The following is a 15,698-nucleotide window of genomic DNA, read 5'->3' on the forward strand; positions in this document are numbered from 1 at the left end:
TGGAACTACAGGCATATGCCACCACACCTAGCTAATTTTTTGATTTATTGTAGAGATGAGATCTCGCCAAGTTGCCCAGACTGGTCTTGAATCCCTGGGCTCTGTTAATCCTCTCGCCTCTGCCTCCCAAAATGCTAGGATTACAAGCATGAGCCATTGCACCTGGCCTCTGGACACCTTTTAAGACATTTATTCTTTCTGAGGTCTGCCACCTGTGAGGCCTCATCTACATATCAAGAAACTTGGAATTTTTCCACCTCCTTTTTTCAATAGGACATCTCCTCTACTAATTTCAAAATTCCTTAGATAAGAGCCTAACTCTTGCTAACTATTTGCCAGTCAGGAAATCTTTGGCTCTACCTGTAATCTATAAGCCCTTTGCTTAGAGATGCTCTGCCTTCCTGGACTGACCCTTCATAAATTCTACATATGTATATATTTTTTGACACAGGGTCTTACTCTGTAGCCTAGGCTGGAGTGCTGTGGTAGGATCCAAGCTCACTGCAGCTTTGACCTCTTGGACTTAAGTGATGGTCCCTGTCTCATCCTGCTGAGTAGCTGGGACTATAGGTGCATGCCACCACACCCAGCTAATTTTTAAATTTTTTTTGTAGACATGAGGTCTCACTGTGTTGCCCAGGCTGGTCTCTAACTCCTGGGGTCCAGCCGTCCTCTTGCCTCAGCCTCCCAAAGTGCTGGGATTATAGGCAAGAGCCACTGTCCATAGCCAAATCTCACATGTATTGGTTTATGGTTTTCTGTAACGTGTGTCCTTCTAAAATGTGTATAACCAAGCTTCGATTCAACCATGGTGGACACCCATTCTCAGGACCTTCTAAGGTGTCACGGGCCCAAGGTCACTCACATTTGGCTCAGAATAAACCATCTTACATATTTTACAGCGCTTGGTATCATTCACCAACAGATAACAAATGAAATGGACATAAGAGGAGTTCAATTTGAGGAAGATGTTAAGTTTGGTTCTGGACTTGAGTTTATAGTAGCAGCTGGTCATCCTTTCAGCCGGAGATGTTGAAGGAAAGGGAGAGATTTGGGCCATTTACATAGCAGTGACAGTAAAGTATGGGTGTGCATAAGACCCATTGGTAAAAGAAAGTTTAGAAAAATTTCAGTTCTAGAACTGTCTGTTAGGTCAGACCTGATAGGTGTTGTGTCTGGTTTGCCATCCAGTGAGGCATGAAAGATGTAAAGAATTGCACAGAAGTTAGACTGGACAATATATTTATTTAGAAAGTAAGAGAGAGAGAGAGAGAGAGAGGGAGGAAGATTCACCTCTCCAAGGTTGGGGAGGGGGCCAGAGCTAGGAAACATGGTGGCCATAGCTCAAGGAGCCACATGGCCAGACCATAGTTTAGCAAAGCAATGGCGCATGGCTGCTTCAGACTGAATCCTTGTAAACTTTCCTTTGATGGGGGCAGGTCGTTAAGGTGATTGGGTTCTGTTCCAAGTCATCCCTGAGGGGCAGGCAAGCACAGATACTGATGTCAGGTGATGGAAGGCAGGCAGATGGGTGGGTTAGTCATGTGACTGCTGCCACCTTGATGGGGACTGTGTCATTAAGGTCATGAAGAACTGATTAGGTTAACTTGTTTACAAAACAGGCTGGGGAGGGGATTGTAAAACAATTATCAATTGTCTGTGAAACTGGTTCTGTCCTTGACTAGTAATTAGAGGGTAAATTAAAGTGAACTGCTAGAAAAACAACAAAGCTAAGCAATGTTAAAATGACTGCTCCTTGGCTATATTGACTCCATCTTATGTCCTTTCAGTGTCCTTTTAGAGAGTGTAAAGTCAGAATAGGAGATGAAGGATATGTAAGAAGGATAGGAAGGAAACCAAAGTACAGAGTTAGGAAGCCAAAACAAGAATTGTAAGAAGAATGGGTAAGTAAGAGTTAACTGCTGGGCTGGGAGTGGTGGCTTATGTCTGTAATCCCAGCATTCTGGTAGACAGAGGCAAGAAGATTGCTTGAGTCCGGGGGTTCGAGACCAGCCTGGGTAACTTGGCGAGCCCTCATCTCTACAATAAATTTAAAAAATTAAAGTTTTAAATAAAGTTTTTCTGAAAAAAAAACCATATTTATTCATTTATGCTTTGTGTTACAGTGGCAGCATTGCATTGTACCACAAAGACTGTATGGCTCATAAATTCTAAAATATTTACTATCTGGCTCTTTGCAGAAAGTTTGCCAACTCCTGACTTAGAAGAAAGAGTGTTATATAAAAATCATTGTTGGCTGGGTGCAGTGGCTCAGCCTGTAATCCCAGCACTTTGGGAGGCCACGGCAAGAGGATTGCCTGAGCCCGGGGGTTCGAGACCAGCCTGGGCACCTTGGTAAGACCTCATCTCTACAATAATAAAAAAAAAAATAAGCCAGGTGTGGTAACACGCGCATGTAGTTCCAACTACTTGGAAGACTGAGGTGGAAGGATCGCCTAAGCCCAGCAGGTCGAGGCTGTGGTGGCTGTTGAGCATGCAACTGCACTCCAGCCTAGGCGACAGAGTAAGACTCCAACAACAACAACAACAACAAAAAATCATTGTTGGCTCCTTTTCTTTTTTTTTTTTCTCCTCTCTTCTCTTTTTGAGTTGGGGTTATCACTCTGTTACCCTGGCTGGAGTACAGTGGCATGATCACACCTCACTGCAGCCTCAACCTCCTAGGCTTAGGTAATCCTTCTGTCTCCTGAGTAGCTGGGACTACAGGTGCGTACCATTGTGTACAGCTAATTTTAAAAAATATTTTTTTAAACCAGGTGCAGTGGCTCATGTCTGTAATCCCAGCACTTTGGGAGGCAGAGGCAAGAGAATTGCCTGAGCCCACGAGTTCAAGACCAGCCTGGGCAACTTGATGAGACCTCGTCTCTATAATAAATAATAAATAAATATAATTTGTTTTGTAGAGACTATGTCTCACTATTTTGCCTAGGCTAGTCTTCTTTTTTTTTTTTTTTTGAGTTGGAGTCTCACTCTGTTGCCCAGACTGCAGTGCAATGGCATGCTTCCGGCCACTGCATCCTCGACCTGCTAGAACTACAGGCGCGTGCTCACGCCCAGCTAATTTTTTTTTTATTTATTGGAGAGCCGAATCCCCTTGACTCAGGCCATCCTCTCACCTCAGCCTCCCAAAGTGCTGGGATTACAGGCTTGAGCCACTGCGCACAGTGGCATTGCATTCTTTATCTTAGGCCATTCATAGTGAATGCAGATTTTTTGTCTTAAGCATCTTTGGTTAAGTCAAGACTGATGAACTGTTAGAAGGCATACTTATTAAAATATCTGACCTTAGACTGCACATGTGAAGAGCAGATGAATATTATTTGGAAAGAAACATGATAAAATTGCAATGAAAGTTGCTGATATTCTTCACTCATACTCAGCATAGCTCTTTTACCTACAGGTGAAGCTATAGGTTTTATATATTAAATTTCTGGGCTTACTTTTAAGGAAAGTTAGGGGATAGAAAGAATAAACTCCTGTAAGAACTCTTGAACACCCGAAAACTTGCCATTTGATGAAGACGAATAAATTATAGTAGTAGCAGTAGTAGTAAACCTTATTAAACCAGACACTATTCTAAGTGACTTAGCCTATCTTAATTACTTTTCACATAACACACAATACTTTTCATCTAATACAAGATACTATTATTATTTTCATTTTCCAGTGAGGTACTGTTCTAAGGTCATTATATGTATTTGCACTTTTATTTTTTTTTATTTTTATTTTTTTGAGTTGGAATCTCACTCTGTCGCCCAGACTGGAGTGCAGTGGCTGCTTCCGGCCATCGCAGCCTCCACCTGCTGGGCTCCGGCGATCCTTCCGCTTCAGCCTTCCGAGTAGCCGGAATTACAGGCATGCGCTACCATGCCCGGCTGATTTTTTTGATTTATTGTAGAGATGAAATCTCGCTGCCCAGGCCGATCTCGAACCCGCGGGCTCAGGCAATCCACTCACCTCAGCCTTCCAAAGGCGTGGGATTACAGGCTGAGCCACCGAGCCCGGCTTTGTATTTGCACTTGTAATGTTTATAACATCCTTATAGGTGAAGAGAATGAGGCCCTTTCCTAAGGTTTATCAACTAGAAGGTAATGGAACTGGGATTTGACCCCATTCAGTTTAGCTCTAGAACCTGTGCTCTTAACCATTGCGCTGTAGAGTCTCTCTACTTTACTGCTCAAAATGGTAGTCTTGTACTTTTTTTTTAGTTTTGTACTTTTGTACATTTCTTTGTAATTTTGTACTTTTATTTAGTACTTAAAATACTTTTACTTGTACCTTAGTACTTTGTAATTTTCTACTTTTCTGTACACCTTGGTGATACTTCAAGGACACGTTTACATTGCTGTTTGCAAGCAGACAGTGTTCCCTACAGAATGATAAATGTTTCAGCCATAAGCACTTTCTCCATTATACTGTGAAATGGTCTGGCGGTTGCAGTATCACTGATAAGTGCTTATAAACCGCCTGAGTGCATTTGTGATCCTTTGGGTTTCCCCCTGCAAGAGGTGCTGGGTAGGGGAGCATCTGTAATTTGCAAATATGAGCTCCAAATCATCCGCCTCTTCTCTGCTCAGAACCTTTAGTTTATGTCTTGTGTCAGTGTCCAGGCAGCAGCTACAAATTTGTATCAGGCATTCTGTAGACAGACTAGGGCTATTGCTGTAGATTTTGGAATTATATGTGTATAACTGATATCCAAGGAATGTATAGGATTTCCTTGAAAGAATAGAGAGAGAGATGGCTGAAACAGAACTTTTAGGATCTCCCTGATTCGAAAGATTAGGTAAAAGAATCAGCAACTTTCTCTCCTTGAGGGCAGAATGTCTTTATAATTCCTCATTTACTTCCCTCACATTGGTTCTAACTCATACAAGGTCTTCCACTGATAATCTACATTTGAATTTTTGCCAGATTTACATCACCTTAGCATGTAAATCAGTATCAAGATTCTTTTTTTTTTTGAGTTGGAGTCTCACTGCATTGCCCAGGCTGGAGTAGTGGCACGCTTCTGGCCACTGCAGCTTCGACCTGCTGGGCTCCGGCAATCTTTCTGCTTCAGCCTTCCAAGTAGCTGGAACTATGGGCATGCACTACCACACCTGGCTAATTTTTGATTTATTGTAGAGATGAGGTCTCGCCAAGTTGCCTGGGCAGGTCTCGAATCCACAGGCTCAGGCAGTCCACTCACCTCAGCCTCCCAAAGTGCTGGGATTACAGGCTGAGCCACTGAGACCGGCCAGTATCCAGATTCTTTTTTTTTTTTTTTTTTTTGAGTTGGAGTCTCACTCTGTCACCCAGCCTGGAGTGCAGTGGCTGCTTCTGGCCACTGCAACCTCGACCTGCTGGGCTCCGGCGATCCTTCCACCTCAGCCTTCCAAGTAGCTGGAATTACAGGCATGTGCTACCACGCCCGGCTGATTTTTTGATTTATTGTAGAGATGAGGTCTCGCTGCCCAGGCGGGTCTCAAACCTGCGGGCTCAGGCAATCCACTCACCTCAGCCTCCCAAAGGCCCGGGATTACAGGATGAACCCACCGAGCCCGGCTTGGTATCCAGATTCTTTGTGACTTGATTTTGTTCTTACCCCTCCTGTTTGTGAGTCCCTTGTGGATACTACTTTGATTCAACATTTGGTACTGCTTTGATGCTACATTATTCATTTGGAATGGGTGCAAGTTCAACTGCTCTTTTAACTCCCAGAGAGATAAACAATCTATTAAAATACTTAGTGTGTAAATACTTGCGGATTTATAATTTAAGTGACACGGAAATACAGAATGATTTCCCAGCCAGCTATAGTCATGCTGGGTTGCAGTTCTTTTCCTTTTTCTTTTTTTTTTTTTTTTGAGTCAGAGTCTCAATCTGTCGCCCAGGCTGGAGTGCAGTGGCACACTCATGAATACCGCAGCCTTGACCTGCTGGGCTCAGGTGATTCTCCTGCCTCAGTCTTCTGGGTAGCTGGAACTACAGGCACGTGCTACCACGCCCAGCTGATGTTTTATTTATTGCAGAGATGGGGCAAACCTTTGGACTCAGGCAATTCTCTCACCTCTGCCTCCCAAAGCGCTGGGATTGCAGCAGTGAGCCACCATGCCCAGCTGGGTTGCATTTCTTAGAGAGCAAAATACTTAAGTTGGCTAGAATATGATGTGACTGAAATCAAGGTTAGAAAGTTCACTTTGCTTTGTGGAAGAAAAATCTCCAGTCCACAGCCACAGGTTATGACCACAGAAACTTGGAAGCTGTCTCTTGGCAGGTGGGATGTAATCTACAACCACCAGAATGAGCTAGCAAAATGAGGTATACCAGGGCATCTTTTTCAGTTAACTTAGGCAGCAGCAGGTGGGTGGTGGGCATGTTTTTTTTGAGTTGGAGTCTCACTCTGTCGCCCAGACTGGAGTGCAGTGGCCGCTCCCGGCCACCGCAACCTTGAGCTGATGGGCTCTGGCGATCCTTCCACCTCAGCCTTCCGAGTAGCCGGAATTACAGGCGCGTGCTACCACGCCCGGCTAAGTTTTTTTATTTATTGTAGAGATGAGGTCTCGCCTGCTCCGGTGGGTCTCGAACCCGCGGGCTCAGACAATCCACTCACCTCAGCCTCCCAAGGCGCGGGATTACAGGCTGAGCCACCAAGCCCTGCTGATGCTACTTTAAAATGGGAATCTGACCTAGAAAACAAAAGATTGAAGTCTCTTCCTTGCACTTTTGGGCTATGCATGCTACAAACACACATAGGCTTTATTTAAATCATTTCAAATAAAACACCTTTGCTGGGACGTTTTCTTTGCACTAGCTTAAATCAGGTGGTCTTGCTTCATTCTCCATTTGTGTCCCTTATCACAGTGCTTTTGAGTTTTGCTGAATTGACTTGTTTAATTGCCTGTCTTTTCTTTTACCATGCACCTTTTACCATAAAACATGTGCTAGCTGGGTGTGGTGGTTTTTGTCTGTAATCTCAGTACTTTGAGAGGCTGAGGCAAGAGGATTACCTGGACCCAGGAGACCAGCTTGGTTACTTGATGAGATCTCGTCTCTAAAATAAATCAAAAAATTAGCTGCTCATGGTGGCGCATGCCATAGTTCCAGTCACTTGCAGGTCGAGGCTGCAGTGGCCGTGAGTATCCCAGTGCACTCCAGCCTGGGTGACAGAGTTAGACTCTGACCAAAAATAAATAAATAAGTGAAAACATGTGCCAAGATGGCTTCCATTGTCTTGAAACGGCACTTCATAGTTGCTTAAGTTTTTTTATGAATGACTAGGTTATGCAGTTGTCTTCTTCAGAGATGACCATCTTTGAACAAATCAATGGATAACAGCAACCACAAAAATTACAATTCAGTTGGTATTCTGTCTAAGCAGTAGTCCTAGAGCAGCCTGTGTGTGACTTGGGGAGGTGTGTGCTGGGGGCTGAACTTTTTCACCAAGGCTATAATTCCTATACTGGAGTTGTTTTAAAAATATGCTTTCCCGGCACCACCCGGATCCTCTCTCTAAATAGTTCAAACTGCCTAAGTGATTCTTAGGTGGCTAGTCTGGGAACAGTGTCATCATAGAACATGGCCTGAGAGGCGAGAGTTAGGTTGCTGGTCATGGACTTGTCCCTTTTCTCCTCAGATTTCTTATCTGAGAGTTGTATCAAAAGAGATGACCTTTAGACCCCTACCCGTCCTAGCGTTTTGTGAAATATACAAATACTTACATAAGGTTATTAGAAAATTATTTTCCGACTGGGCGTGTAATCCAGCACTTTGGGAGGCTGAGGTGGGAGGATCACTTGAATCTAGGAGTTGGAAACCAGCCTGGGCAACATAGTGAGACCTTGACTCTACAAAAGAATAAAAAATTAGCCTTATGTGGTGGTATGGGCCTGTAGCACCAGCATCTCAGAGGCTGAGGTGAAAGGATCACCTGAACCTAGGAGGTTAAGGCTACAGTGAACCGTGATGTTGCTATTATACTCCAGCTTGGGCAACAGAGACCCAGACTCAAAAAAAAAAGTGTACATAGATTTAAAATTCAAATAATACTACAAGACTTACAACAAAAACAAAAAATAAATTCTGCCTTATCTTTTCCAACCCCTTAACCCCCATTACCCAGTTTGACTACTTTCCATTTTTTTGCTTGTTTTTTTTGTTTATCTCTAAGTGATCATGTTTATACTGCCATTTCTAGATTGCTCAATTATAGACATTAACTGATGTTTTACTATGGTAGACTAGGAGTTGCCTCTCTGGGAGTTTTTTTTTTTTTAAATAAAAGGTCATCCTAACTTGTACTCTTTCCAAATGAATACTAGTGATTTTTACAGAATGTTAGACTTTACACCTTTTTGGTTGGATTGTCCATACAGACTTGCAATGCACTGATTAAAAAAACTCATTCTAAGGCTGGGCTCGGTGTCTCAACCTGTAATGTAATCCCAGCACTTTGGGAGGCTAAGGTGAGTGGATTGCCTAAGCCCACGGGTTCGAGACCCACCTGAGCAACTTGGCGAGACCTTGTCTCTACAATAAAAAATCAAAAATTAGCCGAGCGTGGTAGCGCATGCCTATTGTTCCAGCTACTTAGAAGGCTGTAGCAGAAGGATTGCCAGAGCCCAGCAGGTCGAGGCTGCGGTGGCCGTGAGTGTGCCACTGTACTCCAGCCTGGATAACAGAGTGAGACTCAGTCTCAAAAATAAAATAAGACAGGATGTCTCCAGCACTACAGAAAGCATCCCGTGTACCCTCATGGTTACCACTTTCCTCCCATTCCACAAAGATAACCATTATTCTGACTTCTGACAGCAGAGATTCATTTTGCCACAAGTGATTCATTTTGCTACAAGTTTTTGAAGGGAATTTGTCAGTCTTAATTGTATCTTTTTTTTTTACATTTTCTATTAATACGCCTAGAAATTTGCTGCTAGTTTTTCTTTAAAGTGGCTGGTAACCCTCATTTCTTTCTATTCATTATAAATTTGGTACCATCTCATGAACTTATTGCTTGTGTTAAATGCCTCCTCCTTTGAAATAAATGGTTGCTGTTTTTTTAAACTTTTTGGTTTGAGTCACTGTGAAGAACTCTTAAAAATCAGTGACCTTTGTAAATTTGTTACACCAGAATAAAAGCATAGAGCTGAGTCTACCCAAAGAGTTTGGTATAATTGTAAATTCTACTTGCTGAGATTTAAAAAATATAATAGGATCATTTTAGGTGCTGTTTTCTTTTAGCCAACTTTTTTTTTTTTTTGAGTTGGCGTCTCACTCTGTTGCCCAGACTAGAGTGCAGTTGCACGCTCCCGGCCACCACAGTTTCGACCTGCTGGGCCCTGGTGATCCATCCTTCTGCCTCAGCCTTCCAAGTACAGGCGTTTGCTACCATGCCCGGCTAATTTTTGATTTATTGTAGAGGTGAATTCTCGCCAAGTTGCTCAGGTGGGTCTTGAACCCGCGGGTTCAGACAATCCACTTGCCTCGGCCTCCCAAAGTGCTGGGATTACAGGCTGAGCCACCAAACCCGGCCTAGCCAACATTTTTTTAAAGCAGTGTTTGGTTTAAATATTAGTAGGCCAAATAATTGGAGTATCTTGAAAAAAGTATTTGTTATAGGAATTCTCATCTGGTATGTAACTCATTAGCACAGTGATCTAAGGTTTAGCAGCTAAAAGTAAATTTTCATCTTGCGAGTCCTTTTCAAATCTATTTTTCCAGGAATATTGACTTACATCTGAGATTTGCATCTAGGTTTTGACTCCAGGCATTTATTTAATGTGGATTCTCCAGAAGAGGAGGAAAACAGGCCCCTACCATATGAATGAAGAAGATACTTTGTTAGTACTTAGATTTCTCTTAAAACACTTTTTTAAATTATGAAAACAGTTCTAGAATACTTGGTTCTAGAATACCTGAAATATACAGAAAAGTGCAAAGAAGAAGTCTCCCTTTTCAGTGAGACCTCCTGATATTTTGTGGTATGAATATTTATAATAAAATTGGAATTACAAAATACATTTAGTTTTTTTAGACTTTTTTTCTGTTACAAATAGCATTTGAATATGCATATTCAATATTGCATGCAAGGGAAGAACCAAAAAAACCTCAGAATTTATTTATTAAAAATTGTCTATTGACCAGGCTTGGTGGCTCAGCCTGTAATCCCAGCACTTTGGGAGCCTGAGGCAAGTGGATTTCCTGAGCCTGTGGATTAGAGACCCGCCCGGGCAACTTGGTGAGACCTCGTCTCTACAATAAATCAAAAATTAGCCTGGCATGGTAGCACGTGCCTATAGTTCCAACTACTTGGAGGGCTGAGGTGGAAGGATTGCCGGAGCCCAGCAGGTCGAGGCTGCGGAGGCCAGGAGCGTGCCACTGCACTCCAGTCTGGGTGATGGAGTAAGACGCCAACTCAAAAAAAAAATGTGTATTTATTTTTACATGTTTAAACTTCAGTCACTTTCACAGTACTCTCCATTTGATGCAGTACAGCTATCCAGACACTTTTTCCACTGTTCAAAACAGTTTTTGAACTTGTTGATGTTGATACCTTTTCGTGCTTCTGTCATTTTTTTGTCTCACCTCTTCCACATCAGCAAAACAATTTCCTTTGAAGACTTTTTTCATCAGGGGAAGCAAAAAAAGTCACTTGGGGCGAGATCTGGTGAATAGGGAGGGTAGGGCACGGGGATCATGCTGTTTTTGGTCAAATGTTTTTGGTTATAAAGAGTTCACTATTGGGCAGCAGGTGGGGGAGAGATAAAGTTGAGGAGAGGAAAGGAATTTTATAATGAATTTTGCTTGTTCAACTTAACTGATCAAATATTTAGTGAGCACCTGTGTGTCAGGTTCTGCGATGCTGATTTGAATCCTTTCACATTGGATCAGGTAGGATGAGTGAAAGCCAGAATTAAAGTCATAGTGGAGAATGGAGTACAGAAGATAGGAAGGATTCCCTGAGATGTTTAAGCGGGAAAGTCAGTAGTTCTTGGTGACTGAGAGTTGTAGAAGAGCTAGGACCATGTGAGTCAGCAGGAGACAGCTCAGATTACTCTTGTTTGGGTAACTAGGATGGGTGATAGTGTCATTTATGAGTATAAGAACCACAGGAGACAAGAGCAAATTTGCTTGAAGTTTTGTTTTGGGCATAGTGAATTTGAGGTGCCTGTGAGCCACTAGAGAGAAATGTCTGTTGGGCGGATGGCTCAATGAAGTGAAGAAGCGGTCTGGACTAGAGAGATAGATATATGGATCATTGGCACCTAGATTGTGATATCACCCCAAACCAGAAAACTGGTTGTGCCTACTTGGGAGAACATACAGTTGAGAAGAGGGCCAAGAATAGAACCCTGGAGAGTGTCAGTAGTGAAGAGTGAGAAGGGACTGGGCACAGAGGCTCTCATTTGTAATCCCAGTTACTTGGGAGACTTGGGTGGGAGAATAGCTTGAGGTGAAGAGTTTTAGACCAGCCTGGGCAACAGGCGAGGAGTTCTAGACCAACCTGGGCTACGTAGTGAGACCCCATTTTTAAAAAGAAGAAAACTTAGCTGAGCATGGTGATGTGTTCCTGTAGTCCCCAGCTATTCAGGAGCCTTAGATGGGAGGATTGTTTGAGCCCAGGAGTTTGAGTCTAGCATGGGCAACGTAGTGAGACCCTGTCTCTAAAAAAAGAAAAAAAATACATGAAAAAATTCATATATAGCTTTGAGAAGAACATGTGACGTAAAAATTAGTCATTACTATTAGTGGCTTAAACAATCTAGGTGATTTTGATAACCTTTTCTCAAAAGGTACGCCTGGAGATTCATGGCGTACCAGTAAAGTATTTACATGGCAGGTGCCTATCAGCATCTTTATGTACATCTCTTTGTTGTCATGTATTGAATATTGAGCTACTGAGAGGAGAAATCCCTGAATCATGGTGTCCTCTTGGCCCAGTGACCAGCACCCAGAAACAAAGCTATTCTTCATCCTGTAGGACTGTCACTAAGAAATAGTAGAAACCTTATGTGGCTAGTCAGTTTGGTAACTTTTCCATATGTGGAATGAAGGAATGATGAATGCTCTCTGTTTTATACCTTTATACCTTAACCAAGGTAAAATTTGATTCTTTATTTCCCTTGCAGAGGAGGTAGCCAAGTTGGAGAAGCACTTGATGCTTCTCCGACAAGAGTATGTCAAACTGCAGAAGAAACTGGCAGAGACAGAGAAGAGATGCACTCTTTTGGCTGCACAAGCAAACAAGGAAAGCAGCAGTGAGTCCTTCATCAGCCGCCTGCTGACAATAGTGGCAGACCTCTATGAGCAAGAGCAGTACAGGTAAGTGCCTGGACTTAGGGCCAGTTTGTGAAAGCAAGCACTTTTTCTGTATTCCTGGGCCATATTACAGCTTCTCCTTTCTCATTGACCTTTTTCCCAAATTTATTTCTCTGATGAGGGTACTAGCAAACCTTTATCCCCTTAAAATATAAGCTCCTTGAGGCTAGATTTGTATCTATCTTGTTTACTGCTTCAGCAAAGAATGTGAGAGTCATAGTGATAGCATTGCTAATGCAGACAGGAATTGGCTTACAAGTCTAGGAATTCAGCAGGGAAAGATTGATCACTTTCTCTTGGTATGATCAGAGTCTTGGAACTACTAGGCAATATAGCATGATGGTGGGGGTTGGACTTTGAAGCCACACATCCTATGTTAGAAGCTCAGCTGGCCACTTACTAGCTGTATGAACTCTTTTTTTTTTTTTTGAGTTGGAGTCTTACTCTGTTGCCCAGATTGGAGTGCAGTGGCCGCTCCCGGCCACCGCAGCCTTGACCTGCTGGGCTCTGGCGATCCTTCCGCCTCAGCCTTCCGAGTAGCCGGAATTACAGGCGCGCGCTACCACATCTGGCTGATTTTTGATTTATTGTAGAGATGAGGTCTCGCTTCCCAGGCAGGTCTCGAACCTGCGGGCTCAGGCAATCCACTCACCTCAGCCTCCCAAAGGCGCGGGATTACAGGCTGAGCCACCGAGCCCGGCTTGAACTCTTTTTTTTTTTTAGTTGGAGTCTCATTCTGCCACCCAGACTGGAGTGCAGGGGTACACTCACGGCCACTGTAGCCTCAATCTTCTGGGCTCAGTCGATCCTTCTGCCTCAGCCTTCCAAGTAGCTGGAACTACAGTGTGTACTGTCATGCCTGGCTAATATTTTGTGATTTATTGTAGAGACAGGGTTTCACCAAGTTGCCCAGGCTGGACTCGATCCCCTGGACTCAGGCAATCCTCTTGCCTCAGCCTCCCAAAGTGCTGGGATTACAGGCTTGAGCCACCGCGCCCGGCCTTATGTCCTCTTTCTATATGACATGCTTCAGTTTCCTAATCTGTAAAATGGGGTTACTATTACTGCTTACCTTAAGGTTATTGTGAAGATTAAATTAATAAATACACGATAAACACTTACAACATGCATAATAAGTGCTCAATTGCTAGTTGTTATTCTTTTTTCCTTTTTTGTTTTAAAGCCCACAGCTGTTCTTTTTTTTGAGTCGAAGTCTCACTGTCACCCAGGCTAGAGTGCAGTGGCACGCTTACAACCACCATAGCCTCAACCTGCTGGGCTCAGGCAATCTTCCATCTGATGCTTACAAGTAGCTGGAACTATAGGCATGTGCCACCACACCTGGCTAATTTTTTGATTTATTGTAGAAACGAGGTCTCATCATGTTGCCCAGGCTGGTCTTGAATCCCTCATCTCAGACAGTCCTCTCACTTCCACTTCCCAAAGTGCATGAGCCACCGTGCCTGGCCCACCGCTATTATTTTTTTAAAATTTTCACTGGTTATAGCAGCAATTGGATAGTAGCTGTTGTTAAGTGAGTTCTGAGGCAGATGTTAAAGACTGGATGGGATTTAATAGGTAAAGACAGACATTACAAGTATGGGGAGCAACTGAGAAAAGCCTCAAAAAATGGGAAAATGCAGAGGATTTAAATCTATACTTGCCCATTCCTTTTTTTTTTTTTTTTTGTAGAGATGAGTTTCACTATGTTGCCTAGGCTGGTCTCGAACTCCTGGGCTCAAACAGTCCTCTTGCCTCAACTTTCCAAAGTGCTGAAATTACAGGCATGAGCCACCACACCCAGCCTAGAAACATTCATTTATATAATTTTGTGGCTACAAGTTAAACTTCTAGTTGAAGCAGTACAGACAGTGAAAGTCCATCTAAGTTATTAGAATTTAATACTGTACAAATATATTTAGAGTTTAAGAATGATTTGTGCTTTGTGGATAGCTTCCTATTTTTGTTGTATTTTTAAGCTTTGTTAAGGGTTGTGATTTGAGTTTTATGTTCTAAGTAGAATATTCTGTTATTTATTGGTTTGTAGTGTTCTGCTGCATTAACTGAAGTTTGTAACTTTTTGAAATGGTAAATATTGTATTAATCTCATGGTCTAATATAATTAGTTATAGCTTGGCATTTAAAAGAATTGGAGCCGGGCTCAGTGGTTCAGCCTGTAATCCCACGCTTTGGGAGGCTGAGGCGAGTGGATTGCCTGAGCCCGTGGGTTCGAGACCCACCTGGGCAACTTGGCGAGACCTCATCTATACAATAAATCAAAAAATTAGCCAGGCATGGTAGCGTGTGCCTGTAGTTCCAGCTACTTGGAAGACTGAGGTGGAAGAATCGCCGGAGCCCAGCAGGTCGAGGTTACGGTGGCTGGGAGCGGCCACTGCACTCCAGTCTGGACGACTGAGTGAGACTCCAACTCAAAAAAAAAAAAAAAATAGAATTGGAACTGTTGGTACTCTCAAATGACTATTAAGTGTGTTCTAGACAATACTTTGGTGGGGTAAAATGTGTCTGTATCAGGCATTACACAGAAACGATATTCTATTTGGATCTCCTTTTAAGGAGGTAGTTTAATTCATGTAATGGTTTTTTTTTCTTTTTTCTAATAAATAGTTTTTGTATGGTTAGTTTCTTACCTAATAAATAATTTTAAAGGGAATAAGAAAGTAAAACATATCAATAAGAGCAGGATGACCATAATTAATGACTTTGGATTGCAGCCAACGTAGCCATATGGCACACGCTCTCCTCACCCAGTGGGTCATCCTGCCATTTTTGTTGACTGCCCAGATGCTGTCCTTTCTTGGCATTTGACATTTCAGAGTTAAACACAAATATCTATTTGGGAAGCTCCTTTCATATAATGGTATGTGATAAACATAGAAACATATTTTGAAAAGAAAGATTTCTTCTTACCCATTTCTTTATAAATGATTGAGTAAAAATTGGTCAATATTAGATCTGAATGTTTCTGGTGAGAACAGTAGTCAAAGTATTGAGTTGACTGCTTTGTCAAAGCTAATTTGTGCATAGTTTTTCTCTCTAACCCGGCTTGAGCATTATTGTGGAGCATAGCACACTGTAGTCTCAGAGCTGTCATCACAATCTTTAAGTTTTCCATCTTTCTTTCCTTGATAGTTTATCCTGATTTATTCTTCATAAAATATCTAGCCGGGCTCGGTGGCTCAGCCTGTAATCCTGCGCTTTGGGAGACTGAGGTGAGTGAATTGCCTGAGCCTGTGGTTCAAGACCCACCTGGGCAATTTGGCGAGACCTCATCTCTACAATAAATCAAAAATTAGCCGGGCGTGGTAGTGCGTGCCTGTAGTTCCAGCTACTTGGAAAGCTGAGCGGAATGATCGCCGGAG

The 15,698-nt window shown here is 42.7% G+C and overlaps 1 protein-coding gene across 2 annotated transcripts in view; it reads left to right on the plus strand.

Moving 5' to 3' along the window:
- The window catches only part of ANKFY1 (ankyrin repeat and FYVE domain containing 1), a 93,594-nt gene that overhangs the window by 11,075 nt on the left and 66,821 nt on the right, over positions 1-15,698 (plus strand). For both annotated transcript variants that reach the window (XM_021713753.1, XM_008060733.1), the window contains exon 2: positions 12,129-12,321. In XM_021713753.1, the coding sequence (XP_021569428.1) occupies positions 12,129-12,321 (193 nt within the window). The remainder of the gene's footprint in view (positions 1-12,128; positions 12,322-15,698) is intronic.

Source organism: Carlito syrichta, unplaced genomic scaffold, assembly GCF_000164805.1.
Source record: "Carlito syrichta isolate Samal-C Ts95f unplaced genomic scaffold, Tarsius_syrichta-2.0.1 Scaffold304713, whole genome shotgun sequence".
Lineage (NCBI taxonomy): Eukaryota > Metazoa > Chordata > Mammalia > Primates > Tarsiidae > Carlito > Carlito syrichta.